We start from the raw sequence: 16,586 nt of genomic DNA on the forward strand, positions 1-16,586 counted from the left end.
AGTCTAAGAAACCAGTTCTGGACTGGAGCAGAAAAAGAAAGACCTCCAGGAAGAAATCTGGGGAGACCATAGGAGTTAAATAAAGAGATGACGATGGACAGAATGAAAATTTAAGGAAATGACCAAGATAGTGAATGATAGGAAAAAAATATGAAAAATGTATACAAAATAGTTGTGACAATGAACCAGCAGCTTTATTTTAAGCCAGTTATCTTTCCACACACTATTAAGTAATAGAACCATGGTTCTACTGATTGTTTTAATTTATATTTGACATATTAATTATACAGAAAAATTACTGTTTTAGCTAGCTTGCCTTGATTCCTTTCTTCCTTGCTCCAAAAAAAAGTTAGAAGATTGATACTACTGTAATATAATTAATAAAAATATACCATAAGGTAACAGGAAGTAAAAAAACATATTTTTGGAATATCACATTACAGATTTATCTCCCAATTTTTCATCAACTCTGAGTTCAAGGAGTGAAGAAAGAGTAAAATGTGAAACTTATTTGCAGAGGTCCCCAGGATTGGTGGCGTTTACATTCTTTTTAACTCCCACTTACTAATTTGCATAATTGTAAAAAAATAGGATGCTTATGAGAATATACCTACTATATTTAACAAATGAAAAACAAAAATCAAAATGAAGGAACTGAGTAATGTCCTACCACAAAGCCAAAAAAAAAAAGTTAATCTAACCTCTCAAAAACATTTATAATACCAAAATCCTTTGTGGTAGTTGATTTTTAAAATCCCCACAACCCATTCAATTGAAAAAGTAAAATACATTAATTCAAAGATCAGAAAAGAAATTGACAAGGAAGCAAGCAATTGGAAAAACATATGGGGTAGAAGGGAAGCCCTATGACCTTAAGATTTCAATAGTGATTCTCAAAGGATTTTAACAGTGGAATTAGTGATCCTTCATTAGGGAACTACTGATCACAAGGATTAAATTAGAAACAAGTTTTGAGGGAATAACATTACTTCAAACTATGAATGCTTTTCCGCCTCCTAACATTTGTGAAGGATAGTTTTTCAACCTCTTACAGCATAATACCCAATTTATTTAAAACATACCAGGGAAGGCGTTTCCTTCATAATGCCATATACTTTAATTATTTCTCCTAGACACATTAAACTCGCATTTTAAGGCTCAATTACTAGAAGAAATTACATAATTAAACCTTCACTGGCTGAGAAGTGTATGAATAATAAAGTTTATATGACGAATCACATCCATAAGTTCAAGTTGCTGTATTATTACTAGTAGAATCTTCTTAATACTTTCTGATGAGATGCTTCTAGCAGACAATCTGTTCCACCTTTGTTGCTTCTAATCTTCTTCAATGTGCGAAAGTAAGAGTAAGATGCAACAAGAAAAGAAATAATGCAAACTTTTAAAACCAGCAGCCTACACTGGTCACTAAATAGGAACCAGATTTTGGACATTTCAGGTAGGCTTTTAAACTTAACTTTCCGGTCCTCTGGTCTTCGTAAGGCTTGACATTCCACCCACACCAATCACCACTGTATTTGGTATAGCAAAAGTATAGAGCATACATTGTGATTTTATTTTTTAAAATTTACTCCAATTGTTAAAAATTTGTTTTCCACCTCACCAACCTCACCCACTCTCCAAGTCTCAGAGAGCAAGTTGTTGTCTAGACTCCCATTCAAACATTAATTACTCCTACATTTTCAGTCTCTCTGAAGTGATGATAGTGCCTTGGGAAATAAGTATTAGTCCACTAGGTAAAAGGATGGCTTTCTAGTTTGAAGAATATGAAAAGTCATCTATAGGTACTCAAGAAAAATTGTTCAAAGTCCAACGAATTATCCCATCATCTTCCTGTAAATGTAACTCACATTTACATCCTGTAAATGTACCTCACATCACACCACCCCTGAACCCCAAATGCTTAACTTTGCTGTCTATTAATAAGATCATTATCACATCATTCAAATTAAAACCCCCTAGAATCATTTTCTACCTTACTTTCTCCTGCCAACATATTCATCATACTTAAATTCACTCAACTTCTGAATTACTTTATGTCTGGAATCTGAACAATCCTCATCTCCAACACCACAGAAGATCCTTTTAAATATCATGAGGGGAAATCAATGATCAATGTGTAGATGCTCTGCTTTCTAGAAAATATTTCTGATCTAGTCACTCCTGAACTTAAAATAATTGCCGATTCCTAATCACCTAAAGGCCAATTACAATCTTATGCAAACTTAACTTTGCTTTTCTCATCTCTACTCTCTACCCATCTTACCTCCTTCCCCAAGAAGGCTATTAAATTACCTGCTCAAGTGACATCCTCACTGTCATTTGCACCCCTTTTGACCACACCACATCCCAAAACTCTCTGTATCTAGACTGCAGGCTCTTAAAGCAGTCTAAACATATATTTATGAGTTTTAACTGTCATTTAAAAAAATAATTTTTTTTAAGTCCTCTGTACTCTCTCCCACCAAGAACCACCTACCAGCTGACAAGTACCTACTCACCTTCAAGATCTGTTTAAAGACTGCCATCTTAGTGAAGTCTTACCAGTTTCCTCAAAATAAATGTTTTTAACAGGTTTTCATATAACTTTTCATTTCCTTTACTATGAATACCAGGGTCAAAGAATTTGCATAACGCTTTATATACACCCACTGCACTTCAAATTCCAAGGCAGGGACTATATTTTATTCATTTTTGTATATCATCAGGGAACACTGCAGGTCCAACAGATTGCCATTTATTAAGTAAACAACCACATAATAAGGGCCTGCAACAGTCTATTCTAGTAACAGAGAATAAACCATGAAATTAAAAGATCCCAACTATTTTAGAGCATATAATCTGGGTAGAGTTAATTGAACAAATACATAAACGAGGTAACTTCACGCAGACATTAAGACAAAAAATTTTAATACTATTTTGTTTTCTTTTCTTCATACTGGGTCTTTGCATTCAATGTTTATTTTACAAATCTGATAATAAATTTTCTTCAAAAATGCTTAACTGTATTCAAATTGTGTAAAAACAAAGACAAAAACATAGACTAACAATCTAAATATTCTAATAACACTAAAATACAATAAATTTAAAAGTTCAGTTCCTCAGTTTTTAAAGGGCTCAGTAGCCGCATGCGACTCATGGCCAACACACTGGACAGGGCAATTTCAGACGGTAGACTCACTCACTGCATTCACTAACATCCTAACTCAGGCAGCAGACTAAACTAAATGGGGTTTTGCCTTTACCTCACTACACAGGTACTTTCCAGTGTCCTTGCTGTCATCTTCTCTATCCTCATAACTACCACAACATATGTTGCCTCTATTTGTTCATCCAGGGTCTAGATACACAAGTGCCATGGGAAGAGAGGATTGCTCTATTTTGTACTTAGCTCTGTGCCAGTGATCTCCAGTTACAATGCAAGAAACTATTAATATAGCAACTGTAGAAAATCAATATTTAACAAGGACATTTTAAATGCTACTAAATTGTTTAGTATGTGCATTTATGCCATATTTGTATGTCCTATAAAAAAGAATGAAAATTGTTAAAAGGCTTAGTTATTGTCCCTATTGTTAACATGCTGCCAAAACAATTCAAATTATGAGGATTTTATACTTCTTCCATTAACAGATCTAAAAGTTTATAATATGAACCATTATACCTTAGTTTACCTTACCTCTAATTCCTGTAGCACAAACAGCAGGACAAATTAAGCTTACTCTTCCTAAAAGTAAAATCACATTATCCTGCAAGGCAGAAATTAAGAACTTGGATGTATGTTTTCTATACTGTACTTTCAATTCCCAAATTTGAGGAATGTCATTTTCCAAACACTCCCAATCTTTTTTTTTTCTGCTTGGTGTGTATGTTATTAGCTTTTTTTAAATGTGACAGCTCTGGGTAAAAGTCCATGCATAACAGTTAAGAAACAAAAAACCAGGAGGACTTGTTAATTTTACCAATTAATTACCATGCCTAAATCCAAATAACAGTAACAGCGCAAGCATAATCTAAAACTTTTATTGTTTTCAAGGGTAACAATGGGATGAGGAAGGGAAAAATATCAAATTTTAAATCAGAAGATTTGAGTAATTTATAAGAAACATGAGAAACACAAGGCAATTTTAAGAATACAGTAATTTTTTTCACATTCAGGGGCCTAAAAAAAAAGTTAGGCACTGACAACTTTTGTAGACAAACTTCTCATTTTAGTGTCCAAATATTGTCAGAGAGAGTTAAAATAATCTTTTCTTCACTAGTTAGTAATAAATTATTGAACAGGAAGAACTACTGTCTCAATAAGTCTATCCATGCAAAAAAAAAAAATTCTAAGATGGGGGATGAAAGAAAGATTTATTCTCATAATCTTGCAGGACAATTTCTCACTTGCAAAATACGTTATTAAGTCACTTTGTGGTAAAAGTTTCCAAAAACAAAGAATTTGCTTAATGATTGCTTAATGATGACTTCCCTGACCATAGCGAAGTAAACTCTTCCTAAGCCAACACATCTTTAGTTCACAAAAACCATGAAAACTCTTGGTCAAAGTGGATGTCTTCGGAAAATCGTGAAGGCTATCTAAGCTCTATGTTATGGTACTCTCTGGGAAACAGGGATAGAGATGACACCAAGTAGCATCTGTATTACAATTAGAAAACACGTCCCCAAGCCTCAGTATTTCCTACATGCAGAAATGCTTATTTACATATAACAAAGTTGATGTCACGGAATTACCTTCTGAGATTATTTAAAAGGCTCCAAATTGAGTGATTCTTTCTTTGCATTAATATAGTCAAGACTCAGGGGGAGAAACAACTGCCAATGTAACACTATATGTTTTCATTACAGACCAATTTAGCTTTCAAAAGGTACTGTGTAATTTTCAATAGACATATATACGAACGTACTACTTATATATGTAGCACAAATCTTGGTAATGAATCATAAAGGTAGGCTTGAAATTTTTATCAAAAAATTACTTTCTAAAATGACTAACAAATAAAGAGGCCACAAAGTAAACGAAATTATACTGTCAATAAATATACTCATGGTCTGAAAAAAATACATTTCTCAAATCTTTATCTTCAATCTAGGACAGCAAAAGAGAAACTCACAAAAAAGGTTGGCTGCCTTTTTAATCCACAAAATGGTGTCCATCTCTTTGTACTTGCAAAGATTGTTTTAAGAAAAAAAACAAAACAAGGCAGTTCACTACATTCATTGATCACACACATCAACACATTCAAACATATGGACACAAACTCAGATTAACTGTCTCATTTCTCACTGGAATGGATAACTGTGTCTAGATTAAGTTAAAAATCTTACTTTACAAAAATTTCAAAATGTGCTATTTCCTCTTTGCTTGAATTAACTAGGTTTGGGAACACAGCAAAACACCAATCCATAAAAGCATAATAAATACTGTTATGCATGATGTGTTGCTAAACTAGCTACTACAGGTACCCTAATAAAAACTGGCTGTCACTTTTTATGGCTTCTGCAGTGCTTGTCAACTGGAAATAGCTGGAAATGTTTCTGGGTGTCTTCAATTGTCTAAAAGATTAGCCAGGGGGAATCCTAAACATCCAACAATGTACCAGGACAGTTATCTACAACAAAAAGGACCTCAAAGCGAAAAATGCTACTGTGCCTCTTTTTACTTTTAAAGTAGAGGTTGCTCAAAGTATGGTCACCAGACATCAACATCACCTTGAAAAGCTGTTATACTGGCAAGTTCTGCAAACATCTACCACCCCTCCCCCTACAAAAGAAGTTAAAACTCTGGCAACGGAGCACCAGCATCCTCTCACATGCTTAAGTATGATTCTCATACTTTAGAGGGATTATTTAGAGGGATGTCCATATCTGCTGTCTTTTAATTTAGGGCAGGAATTGGGGTTTTCCAATACTGTATCTCAGTCCTAGGAAATTGGCCCAGTACACAATCAATCCACCAGCACACAATATAAAATAAATAAATGGATATACTTAAAATCTCAGTGACATGGCTCTCATTTCATGCTTAATTTGCTAACCTGGGTACTCCTAAGTTATCGTGAAGTTAAAATATTCTAACCAACTCAAAAAACGGAAATTAACCACTGAGCAAGTTAAAGTGACTACTGCCTCCAAAACCAAAAAGTTCAGAAATAGTTCCTTCATGGAGAACCACTATATGTGAGACTGTTTACTTTTTCCCATTATATAAAAAAAAACATCAGAAAACATCTATACATCTTAGACATTTGATGCTGATCTACACTTTCTAATAACCTGCAAATACCAAGAAAATTAATAAATGACAATTATGCTGACAAAATGTACAACGAGATGTTTCCTATTTTCACGAGGTAATATGAATAAGTTGCAGAAAACCAATTATTTAAACAAGGACATAAAACAAAATTGTACATTTTATCACCTCAGGGATTTCTCATACTGTCCATTTACAGCTATGTCCTCTTCCTGGCTCCTGTGCCTTCCCCCTGCCAACAACTCAGTAGTTCTCCATTCCTATAATTTTATCACTTCAAGCATGTTCTACAAATAAAGGCACATAAAAGGAGCTTTTTGAGACTATCTTCTCTTGGCATTAAGCTTTGGGGATTCACCCAAGTTGTCACGTGTATCAACAGTTCATTTCTTTTATTCCATGATATGGAGTTACCACCATTTAATCATTTATATCGAAGGACACCTTTTCAATCTTTGGCTATTACAAATAAAGCTGCTAGTAACATTTGTGCACAACTTTCTGTGAGACCATTTCTTTACCCAATATCAGTATCAAAATCCTGGTTTTATTACTGTGCAACAGTAGTTTTGCAAGATGTTACCATTGAGGGAAACCAGGTAAAGGATATTTGGGATTTTTCTGTATTACTTCTTACAACTGTATGTGAATCTACAATGATTTCAAAACACAAGTTTGAATTAAAATATATCTAAATTATTTTTAAATGATTCTTAGATGTTTGCAAAGACTCATTTGACTAGCAGACTATATTGCCTCATCATTTCAATGCTTTATTTACTTTTCACAAGATAGTGGGCCATGTCATACATTTTGATTTCTGAAACAAAATATACTTTCTTAAAAACAAAACTGTAACTCATAGGCTGAACAGGTAGGGTTATATTCAAAGAGTTCTTTTAAAACCCCAAAACATACACAAAATCTCATCACAATCACAAAATCCCAGTTGGCTGACAAACATATAAAACTAATTTTGCATCAAAGAAACTAGAACACAGGGGAACCAGTCTTGGAGGCCCACTGAGAGGTAAAACAATGAACATTACAGAATACTGAGGCTACTCTAAGTGTTGACAAAAGCTCACCTGGATATAATTTCTATCTTTTATTTCATTTTACTGAGATATACCTATGTAAATTGAAATGTGCAACTGCCTCTGTAATGACAATTAGAGCCAAAAGCATCTTAGATATAAGCATAAATTCACGTCTTCGATACTATCACCACTAACATAGCCATTTAAGAAACACAAGGTGCAGTCAGTTACCTTACCATCAATGCAATGCTGGACCCTTGTATACCAGATGAAGAATAATTCAATGAATATCTAAAGCATTATTTCTTATTGCTTAATTTTACTTCTTTGAAAACAAAAAAGAAAAAAACATGTGTTACCAACTAAGCATACTTCTATTTAATTTTAATTTTAGATGAAAGTACCAATTATAAAATTTGGATAGCTACATGCCATGAGACAGAACTGAAATTTACATGAGTTAAAGTAGAATATTATCCCTTTAATTGGAATGGAAAAAAATGCTGATTCTGGAAAAATTTTTCTAAAGTACGATCAACTAAATACATCATGATGCATGGGGGGGAGGATGGTAGTGATCATGATTTAAGCCAAAAAATAATGTACTTGAAAAACATTATTACATGTGTACACAGAGTCTCTGGTTACATTAATTTAAGAAATGCAGTCTCCATCAGAAAAACAACAGGCTTTTATTACTGCAAAGAAAAACAAAGTATCATAAAATAAAGACCATAACTGCTAATCTCACCAGGCAAATAAAAATAGAATCATATAATAAGTTTCACCCAAGAGGAACTCTTAAGAGATATTTATAATCAAAACATGGTTTTAGAGAAAAAGCCAAGTGATCAATATCCTCCAGATAACCCCCAAATACCCCCAGAGTTCTTACAAGATTTGAACTTCAATCATTAACGTTATTCCAGGTCTTCCACCAGGAAAAAAAAAAACATAATATAAACAAACTAAAATGGCTTCAATATTAAAAAATACCCCACTGGATACTGCTGGAAAGTTTTACTTTTGTAAAACAGGAAACCACTCTTGACTATACTATATTGATTTGCTTTGCATGAAATAAACCCACATGTAACAGGACTTTTTTACTGGATATTAGGAAATTGTTAATATTCTTCAGTATGAAACTGACAATGCTATTTTAGGAAATGAATGTTTAAAAACTAATAGGTGAAGTAGCAAGAACCCTGTTAACTTTCAAGTGGTCTGTCCTCCTCCCCTTCCTCCTATGGGGAAAAAAAAATCCCCATCTATAAATATCTATTTAACTAAGAAGTAAATACAGGAAAATATTAACAACTGTTAAACTCAGGAAATAGGAATATGAATGTTCACCCTTATTCTTTCAGTGCTCTCACAACAAATTTTGAAAATAAGTCTGTCTTTCTAAATCACTGCTATCCTCTCAAAATGTCAGGATTATACCTTAATACATTATTAGATGTTATAAAAAGAAAATGCAGGGCGGTGCACTGGTACCTTAGTGGCAGAATTCTTGCCTATTGTGCTGGAGACCCGGGTTTGATTCCCGGAGTCTGCCCATGCCAAAAAAATAAAAAATACATAAAATAAAATGTAAATGCCACCCTAGTCCCAGAGAAATTCCTCTATTCTAGCAAAATGGACAGTTCCATTTATTTTTAACTAGGCTCATCTGACAAATTTCAAACCTCTAAATGGTTTTACCATTCATTAACAGTCTTTCACAAAACTTAATTCCTTTCAATCACATATACTGTCAGTTTCTTACCTATAATCTAAAACTGTAATTACTAACCTAACTCCCATATATTAATTAATAACTCCTATCATTCACACTAATATAGTTGTTATTATAGATTTTAAATATAAACACTAAGTTACAGGAACATTCCACAAATATCTGAATAAAATGCAAAGTATAGTTTCAATTACAGTGTATGAGAAACAAAAGCAAATATTTCTGTTGCTGACATTGGTAAAACTCATTTCTATAAAACTATAAAACTGCAACTCCAGCTAAAATAGATGTTTCTTCCTAATACTGATATTTTAAGGTCAAAAATAAATATTTACTCCTTTCCACAAATATTAAATTCTGATTTTAGATAGGAAATCCAATTAACTTGAGAAACATAAAAAACTGAGCTTAAGAAACACAAATGAACCAAAAGTTCTTCAAAAACTTCATCTGTCAAGAAAATTAATGCATTTATTTTCCAAATAAACAAAAACAGCAGGAATATTCTGACAAAATACACAGCTAGAATAAAACAAGAAAATGTATGTTTCTTTATTTTATGCATGTTAATTACAAATGGTATATGAAAATTACTGCAGACTTTCCGTTTGCTACTTAAAATCATAACAAAAGTAAACACAGTATTGTGATATTATAATACTAAAACTGTTTTATATCAGCTTTTTAGGGAAAAATGATATCATATATAACAATTCACACTTATTTAGAAAAACTAATACTGAATTTCTTCTTTGTTTTTGTTACCTATTTTACGGAAATGACATTCAAAAATCTACCCTGGAATACTAATTCACCAAAAACCCCGCCCCCACCCCCACCCCCAAAAAGACTGAACTATCCACGACGTTTTTTAAAACCATACAAAAACACTAAAAAATGAGTAACTAGGAGTTCACAGATGTTCCACGTGACTGTCACTCAGAAGCTGACTGTCCCAGGATAAACTTGTTAAGTACTGGAACATGACTTTTCTTGATGCAGGGGAAAAGCTGTGCAGAACACTATTCTTGGAGCCAGAGTTGAGCCCGGACACTAGGATGTTCAGGAGATTAACACATCTCTTTGTGCACTGGCTTTCAAATATTCTTGAATGAATCATACAGAATTTCACAAACTTGAGCCAAAAGTAGCTTGGCATTAACATCAAAAGATCAGATTTTTGGTAAACTTATTTTAGTTTTGAAATGAAATACAATACTAAAAATTATTATATGAATAAAATATAGATGATGAGAAATGGTAGATTTAAGTGCAAAAGATATCACTAAAAACCACAAACTCCCCACATGTCAACTAGGACCACAAATAAATCTGATATTCAGTCCTCTTACACTTATGGAAAAACGTGATGAAAATTGCTTTGACAATATTTTACAATCTCAAAAAATAACAAAAGGCCCAAAACAAAAGTCTGTGAATACTGAACATTTTAGAAAATAAGTTCATCCACACTGTTGCATAAAAAAAACATACAACATGAAATAGTATGCAAGGAAATTTAATAAGAAATTTTTAAAACAAATTAAAAAACTGATCTCAAGTATGTTTTACAACCAACTCCTTTTATGTAAGATTCTAAATAATTAATTTAGAATATACCTAACATATTTATCCCAAAATATGCCTTCCGGCAAAATCAGAAATCATGCAAAAGTAGGAGGCACTATTTAAACTGGTGATTTAAAAATGGCATATTATTCTTCAGAAAAATGCTAAGCGAGATTTTCGTGGTCTAAGTTATACATAAATATATATATGACTCCTTATAATTAATTTTAAATAAGCATGTAACATACAAATTTTTAAATACAGCTTTGACTTTGTTTTAGAATAAACATTACAATGTGAAAAATTTGTTTTTCTGTAGTACTGAAAACCAAAATTCACAACTGTATTTGATTGTAGAGGGATCTAATGAGATTCCAAAAAAAACTAGCCATTTGTCAAGGTTGATTGTTTGCTCTTTAAAATCACCATCTGAATTGTAGTTCCTGGAGACAAATACTCCCATAGCCTGTCACACAAACTCACACTATGTTACTGGAAAGATTTATTGAACTATGGGAAAATATTTAAAACACTGCAAAGCCAAGCTATCTTTCATACTTATAGAAAGCAACATTCTCAAAAATGCCCAATTTACCATGAAACATACAGCAAAGAGTAACTTAACACCCAAGCCAACAGTCCTGTCTGATTTTGAAAGAAATTTAACAATAAATATACACTTACTCAGTGTTTTAAAGGGTAATATCTAGATATGGACACCAAATAAATCATGGCAGATTACATTAAAACCAGACAAAACTTTAAAAGCAGAAGAGATTTACCTTCAAACAAGTTTTTTCAGGGCTCAAAAGATTTATTTGAAAAAAAAAATCAGCACAGGACAAAGATACCCTTAATATGCCTTCTCAAAATACGTGAATACTCAGACTCTATATGAAATGTAGACAGCAACTGTGATTTCACAGAACATTAATGGCTTATGCAAATGTAAACTCCCTTTCCTCCCCCACCCCAAAATTTACCCACTCTATCTACCCACCCTGACATTATTTATCTAAGTTTCTATCTTTAGGGCTACTTGCACAAAAAGCAGGAAATCATGTTCAGCTTGAAATGGCTGAGATTAGTCAAAGCAAAGTATTTTACTATTACAGCAAAGTTTTGTAAAACCAGAGAATACCACTAAATAACATTTTAAATTACTCAAAATTATTTCTTTATTGAGATTAAGTGACTACATAGATTTCACAGTACTATCATATTTAGCTAACGTCACATATACATTTTAACATTCACAATGATGAACATCATCATCACCATTCTAAGCTACAAAGCTTATGAAGAAAAATACAAAAACCCAAATTTTACAAAAGAAAAGATTTAAAGTCTACATACATTAACAATAAAACCATTTCTTCAGGTAACAGATAAAAGTGTAAAGGCATACCACTGAATTTTTTTTTTTCTAAACAGCCAGGAATGAAAGAATGTTTAATATCTACGACGCTTATTAGGGCCTTCAAAGTTGCCCCCTTGGCTTCCTCTACCAAAACCACCAGGACCACCACTCACAGGACCTACACCACTCATTGGTGCTTGAGGGGTTTCAGAACCTGTTCTACTACCCATAGGTGATCCCATCTGAGATGGTGGTCCTTGAGGAAATCTATCATTGTGCTATTATAGCAGATAATAAATATGAAGTCCATTTGGAACACGCCAAATGTAAGTGACAAGAAAAATTGGCAAAATCCCAAGTGGTGTTGTCATGAAGTTCAGCAGAAAGTCCAGCAGAATCAGGATCACACATAGAAGGAAGAAAGGAGCAATTTAATTAGTTACTATGCTTAAAAAAAAAAAAAGAATGAAAGAAATTTAAAAAGCATCTGAAGAAGTACAAATTGCTAATGCATTGCCCCCAATTTCAGGAAAAAAAAAACACAACTGGTTTTAATGAAGTAAGTGAATGCCATCTACATACTAATCAGTATAATATGGTTCCCAACCTGGGGTGGGGGGTGGGGCAGTTTATTTTGCATATAACTATGCTGCATAAGAACAAGCAATTACTTTAAAATTCGAGATATAAAATTGGAGTGCAGCAACACATTCTCTTTTAAAAAGTAAACTTGCCTCACCTCGATTAACATTCTAAATATTCTAACACCAATGCATTTAAGACACAAAGTACTACGATAAACACACACAAAAAGAACTACAATAGAGAAAGTTTTGAGTTGTTTTCCCTTAAAAGAATATTATTGGGAAAACTGTTAAGCTTAAAAAAAACAGTATTTATTAACATACATTAAGCATGTTCACAATTAATATCTGAATCATAATATTTTGAGAAACTTCACAATAATAACTACGCTGAAATATTCATCTCAAATACTGAATAAAGCTCCCTAACAGCAATAAAATGGCAGGGCTAAAAGATCGGGGGTGATATTTAAATAAAATTTACACTATTGAGGAAGAGGTATAAAACCAAGCATTTCTACTGAGAATTACATGCTACTGGAAAACATAACGAAAGGAATACAATTTTTACTAGCTTTCAGTCATTTTACTTATAAAGTAAAGCCTCCAGTGAAGGAAACAAATCGATAGTTCACCAGCTGTATTATGAGCAACTATTAATAGTAAATATTATAGCACTACTATTCTATCTCCCTATACAAACTACAATTTTTTAAAAAGTTGATAATTTTTCAAAATTCTTAAAACATTGCATTTGAAGTAAATAAACTAAAAAATGATAAACAGTGTATTCATCAATTCTAAGATGCAAATTTTTCACATTTAACATCTCAGAAATCAGAATGGAATTATAACTGATGGAGAGTTTAGTTTAATTGGCAGTGCATGTCCTTTCTCAGCAAGCACTGGCACTGTAAGATTTGATATGGTAGATCCAAGTTTAGTTTTGGATCTAAACAGCCTTTACAAAATATCCTTTACAAAACATACTCAAGCAATTTCTGTTTCTAAATGTTATTTGGGACCATTAACAAAAAGCAAATGAGAACATGTAAAACCTCTTTTAAATAGTGATACACTTTAAGGGAAATGATAAAAGTTATTCAGTTGTGCTATGGATATACAACTATAATAATAACTACAAACAAAAACACTTGTTTTTATAAAAATTTAACCCACACAAAGATATCTTCACACTCTCAAAACAAGACACAAAACTGGCTACTTTAAATTTATTAACAATTATTATCAGTAATTCTGTAATATAAGAATGCAGTGATATAAGATTAGAATATTAAAAACTTTCATGTAAAGTATTTTATGGATCAAATATATTCTCTGAAATAACCTATGACAAGTGTCTATCTTATGAAAAGCATTAACTAAAAACTTGTTTTCATACACTGGGATTTACCCCCAACAAAGGTAAGCAATTCATACAGGAAAGTATACAATTATAAAATATTTGACTGCTACAGTGTTGGTAAATGGCAAGTACACATAAAACCATTAAAAATAACTATATTTAACCAATTATTTGCTATATACATCATTATAGAAACATGCCACAGACTATCATCCTGCTGTTTGGGTAATAACCTCTCATAAATCAATATATAGCTTCATAAAATTACATACATTTATTCTTCACTGGATGTTCATTATTATGCCAAAACAAAAGATGCCAAGTTATGTTAAGTGTGAAGTTATCTTTGTGGCGGAGTGTTTATTATTGAATATAATCAAAATAATGTTTATGATACATTACCACTGCTCCATTATCTGGCATCATTGGAGTTCCCATATTTGCAGCTCCTTCTGGTCCCATGGCAGGACCAGGACCCATAGGTGGGCCAGGTATACTTCCTCTGTTGTTCATATTCATACCCATCATTGGAGGAGGACCTTGGTTACCAGCAGGTGCTGGGCTAAACGCATCTATGCAAAACAATCTATACTTAGAGCTGTCCTATCTTAGTTCAGAAAACATAAAAAATTTAACAATACTTAAGAAATCTATACTGAAAGACTATTATCAAGACCATTCGCTTTTCTGAGAATATTCAATTATCTATACTCTGCAACAAAGCACTGCCCACATTATAGGCAAAACGCACATGAAACAAATGAAGCAAATATCAGTTATTTTTAGGAAATTTGATACTTTTAAAGTTTGAAAGTTTTAAACATCAATAATACTGCTATAGTCTGTTTTTCAACCAAAAGCTCCATAAAATGGTGACTTCTACCAGTTTAAATTACAGCAAAGGATTAGCAGTAAGAAAATTTTAGTCATGGCTAAAAATGTTCATTAGCATATGAACTGAGTTAAGCTGAAGGAGGGGAGAGACCATTTCTGCACTAAATATATTTAATTTAACTAAATTCACAATTTATAATTACTGAAAATCCCCCCAAATTATATGTTACAGTCTTATAATATGATATAGAAATACACTAAACAAACAAAGTGAAATGCCATCATTATGAAACTTTTAAAAAGTCACTCCAACCAAATACAGGTAAAATACTAACTTTTTTTTTGTCATAACATTGTGGAAATGGAGACAATCAGATGTACTTAAAATATTTTCATCAAACTATCATGAATTGCAATAGAGTCTGAGCTGTAATACCACATAAATGTTGTTTATATATACCATTTATGGACATTTTTTTTTTCGTTATCTAAAAGCTCATAATGTTTATTATTAAAACCTCACATGAAGTCTGACTCCAACTTAGGGGTTTCTTCTATTTATTACATTTTATTATGTAAATCAATTTTCTAAGACTCAGAAACTCAGAACTCAATTCCTCATAAACATACCACAAAAGGAGTTTTCCCTCAAATCCATGTTCTACCCCAATACCTCATCCAATATGCCTATATGCCAGAATCTAAAGAGAAACTGAGTAGTCCAGCCTCCTTACCAATTCCTGTACTCTCTTCTACTCAGGAACCTACCCACTTCATGGGAAGGAGTTATCGCCCTAATTCCAAAATATTCTTGTTGTTAAATCTCTACTTTAACTCTCCAAGAACAATTTCATTCCCTCACTATAGCTATAAATAATAATTTTTAAATAAATTTCCACATTTATTTAAAATGACAGTGTGGGAAATCGTATCTATGAGGAATCTTTCCTGAAATTTCTCTAAAAAGAAACAACAGAATAAGGATCAGTTCTTATTCCACTCTCCTTTCAAGGGAAAGTTACATCTAATCTGTAAAACTATGATATTAAACAAAATCAAAAATGTTTCCAACTATCGGTACTTGATATAGACTGTTATTTTCAATATTTAATTCTTCCATCACATAACTATAATAACTACACTAAATTTAAAGATGTAAGATTGTTGGTATTATCAAGACCCCTGAAAAAGAAGTTTCACAATCCATATTTCACTCAGTATATGCACTGGTAATAAAACCAGGAAATCTACTACCGCATTCCAACAGTACAGAGCTTGATGGGATATGACAGTTTGTCTACGCAACAGCAATATTCAATTGGATGATAATGTCTAGTAAACAATTATGATAAAAAATTGCTGAAAAATAGGAAGGGAAAAGAGGAGAAAATTAAATGGATTAGACTGTAGGTGCAATAAGTAAGTGCTAAAATGCAAATGTGGTTCTCTAATAATTAGAATGTCATAAAAATTTCTCTTGGATTCCTAAATAAATAAGGAGTCTAAAGGCATATTCTCATGTTTCTTCTGATAACACCGCATATAAACCAAACCCTGAAGACAATTTCAAATTGGTCTGATGTCAAAGACAATCTAATATATGGACTAAACTATAAACCATACCAGAGAATACTCTGAGAAAGATAAATATACTGGAATACTGGTGTATTATTATATGCTCAACTATGCTACATAATACAGAACCTTTTCATATATTCACTGTTCATGTATGCATGTACTAAATCCACAGTCAAGTTCCTTATGTGTGAGGTCTATGTTTCATGCACCTTTTGCATACCAGAAATGCTTAAT

General features: G+C 32.4%; 1 protein-coding gene across 5 annotated transcripts in view; it reads right to left on the reverse strand.

Annotated features, from left to right (window-relative positions):
• Nucleotides 1–16,586, reverse strand: part of PSPC1 (paraspeckle component 1) — a 127,848-nt gene that overhangs the window by 27,162 nt on the left and 84,100 nt on the right. For 4 of the 5 annotated variants that reach the window (XR_013174749.1, XR_013174750.1, XR_013174751.1 and 1 more), the window contains exon 8: nt 14,343–14,512. Coding sequence is in view for 1 of the 5 variants with exons in the window: in XM_077158777.1 (XP_077014892.1) it covers nt 12,083–12,268; nt 14,343–14,512 (356 nt within the window). In the remaining 4 variants the exon portion in view is untranslated. Of the gene's footprint in view, nt 1–9,884; nt 12,269–14,342; nt 14,513–16,586 lie in introns of those variants that run through there. The other variant, XM_077158777.1, reaches the window with a different exon arrangement.

The sequence above is a fragment of the Tamandua tetradactyla genome, chromosome 4, assembly GCF_023851605.1.
Source record: "Tamandua tetradactyla isolate mTamTet1 chromosome 4, mTamTet1.pri, whole genome shotgun sequence".
In the NCBI taxonomy this organism is placed as follows: domain Eukaryota; kingdom Metazoa; phylum Chordata; class Mammalia; order Pilosa; family Myrmecophagidae; genus Tamandua; species Tamandua tetradactyla.